A 2,332-nucleotide genomic window follows, 5' to 3' on the forward strand; every position below is an offset into this window, starting at 1 on the left:
AGCTCGCGCCGGGCCCCCCCCGCGCCCGCTGCCCCATCCTGGTCCTGCGCCGGCTGCCCCCTCCCACCGCCCCCTGCCCGCTGCTCCCTGCTCGCCCTCCCCTTCCCGCAGCTCCCCGTGGCTTTGCGCTTGACGGTGCCACCGAGGGGAATGCCGGCAGTATTCCCCTCCGTGTCCCCACGCCGCTCACGCGTACTGACCAGGAGGGCAGATGTGGAACAAACCGAGAAAAAAACCAAACCAAAACAAAACAAACTTACTAGCCCCGAACACACACAAAAATGCACGGTCCTTTTGCCAGTTTAACTCGGTGACTAGCAATCGCTGGCTGGTGGGGGTGGGGGTCAGAAAAAGGGGCACCGTGGAATATAAAGCTAGCAGCTTCGAAAGTATTTGTTGCCAGGCACAAATGTAAGGGGAAAGAGAAGTAACACTGCTTACCAAATTATCCCAACAATTCCAGGCTGGCTAGGAAGACTGGATAAAGAGAGGGGGAGAGGGGAGGAGACAATGAGCAATATTTCTTTCGCATCACATTTCCTTCACATAATAATATGCTCTAGTCAATCTCTAACAATTCATAACAGAAAGCGACATTGCAGAGTCTTTCCAAATTTTCCTCTTCTTGAAACATGGCATTTATTTATTAGATTGTTTGTCTGCAGTCCCCCTCACTTGACTATCATGATTCATTACGTTGTACAATTTTCAAGTAAGTTATAAGAAAGGATGAGAAGGAAGTAAAGCCTGAGACTTAAAGAATTACTGATGTCTTGGACTATGCCTATCAGCATTAGCTTTTATACCTAGAAGTGGTAAACTGAAATGGGTAGATCCTGTTTGTTGAAGGACTGAGATACAAACATGAAGGTTGGTTCTAGAAAGTGTCTGCTGGGACTGAGAAACAGAAGGTGAATTGATTTTTGGTCTGATTATGCAAGCAGAGGTTCTGAGAATCTGAGTAAGGAACTCAGGTAAAGCCTTTGAAAAGGACATTTGACAAGTGATTGTAACACTCACTCAGAAGAGTACCCAGAGGTGCCTGTGCCAACAGCTGCTTTGGCTGGCTGTGCAACGTTTAACAATTTACAGGTCTACAGCTCAGCCCTACATAATACAATAAATCAGTCCGATTTTTTTCCTCTCCTAAATTGGTCTTGTACAAAGTCCCTCAGTGAGTCTGGTGAAATACTGCATTCTGCCCAAGGGTATTCGGACCTAATTATGTGAAACTTCACTAGCTCATGGGAGCAAGCAGGGGGATCTATAGCATTTCCCATGAGCAGAACTGAGAGTGTAAAGAGGGTGGATTTGTGCATAAGGGAGGAAAAACATACCTGGGTGTGAGAATACCCAGGGGAGATAATGTGTGGGAAACTCGGGAGGAAAAAAATTGAAAAGGGGGGGAATAAGAAAAGAAAACAGAATTCAAAAAGGGGGTGGGAGAGAGGAAAGAATAAAAAAGGCAACACAAGAAGCAGACCATAAACGATCAGTAGGTAGCAGGAGATCCCACTATGTTATGCATTTGTTTTACAGCAAAATTCACAGAGTTTCCCCGAAATGTCACGGCCACTGAAGGGCAGAACGTGGAGATGTCTTGTGCTTTCCAAAGTGGCTCTACTTCGGTGTACCTTGAGATCCAGTGGTGGTTTCTGCGGGCGGCTGAGGACCAAGAGGCTGGAGCTGAGGTGACAGGCACTCAGGTACTGATCCTCTGCCATGGGGTCTTAAAACCATCTGGAGAATGCTACAGAAAGGATGGAGAGGAAAGGAGAGAAGGAGAGAAGGGGAGACCAGAGGAAAGGAGCTGAGAGAGGTTCTGTACCTCCCTAGGAACTTAATTTTGACTATGAAATAACAGAACAGGGACCTGCAGAGGAAAATGCCCATCTCAGGGGTTGGTGCCTTTGGTGCTGTCACTTCCATGATGCAGCTAGGGTTGTTCATAAAACCACACAGGTTTTCCAAAGTCTATTCCTCCCCACACTTTTCTTTTTTATTATTATTATTTTTCCCTATTTCATTTTCCCTTGGAAAGCAGCTGTTCAAAGATTGCTCCTTGTGGGAATTTTGTATTTCCCAAGAGGCAAGATCCTACACGTGCCTCCCAATTTCCAGTTAGCTCAGTCGAGCTGGCAGTCCTAACTCCGTACGCAGCTGCCACAGGAGGGCACACGCTTGGAGGGGGAGGGGGAGGCAGGGGGGAACCAATGCCCCTAAAGAAGTAAAAAACCAAAATCAGTCAACAGCGTGATTTCATCCTTCTGAGCGGGACAGGAGGGGCCACTCACACTGCCATCCGGGGACGCTCCTTCCTGTGGCCGCAGTC

The 2,332-nt window shown here is 47.7% G+C and overlaps 1 protein-coding gene across 3 annotated transcripts in view; it reads left to right on the top strand.

The window, feature by feature from the left end:
* Nucleotides 1–2,332, top strand: part of VSTM2A (V-set and transmembrane domain containing 2A) — a 31,457-nt gene that overhangs the window by 1,174 nt on the left and 27,951 nt on the right. For all 3 annotated transcript variants that reach the window (XM_017739106.1, XM_008637508.2, XM_008637507.2), the window contains exon 2: nt 1,540–1,706. In XM_017739106.1, coding sequence (XP_017594595.1) covers nt 1,540–1,706 — 167 coding nt within the window. The remainder of the gene's footprint in view (nt 1–1,539; nt 1,707–2,332) is intronic.

The sequence above is a fragment of the Corvus brachyrhynchos genome, unplaced genomic scaffold (assembly GCF_000691975.1).
Source record: "Corvus brachyrhynchos isolate BGI_N302 unplaced genomic scaffold, ASM69197v1 scaffold7, whole genome shotgun sequence".
Lineage (NCBI taxonomy): Eukaryota > Metazoa > Chordata > Aves > Passeriformes > Corvidae > Corvus > Corvus brachyrhynchos.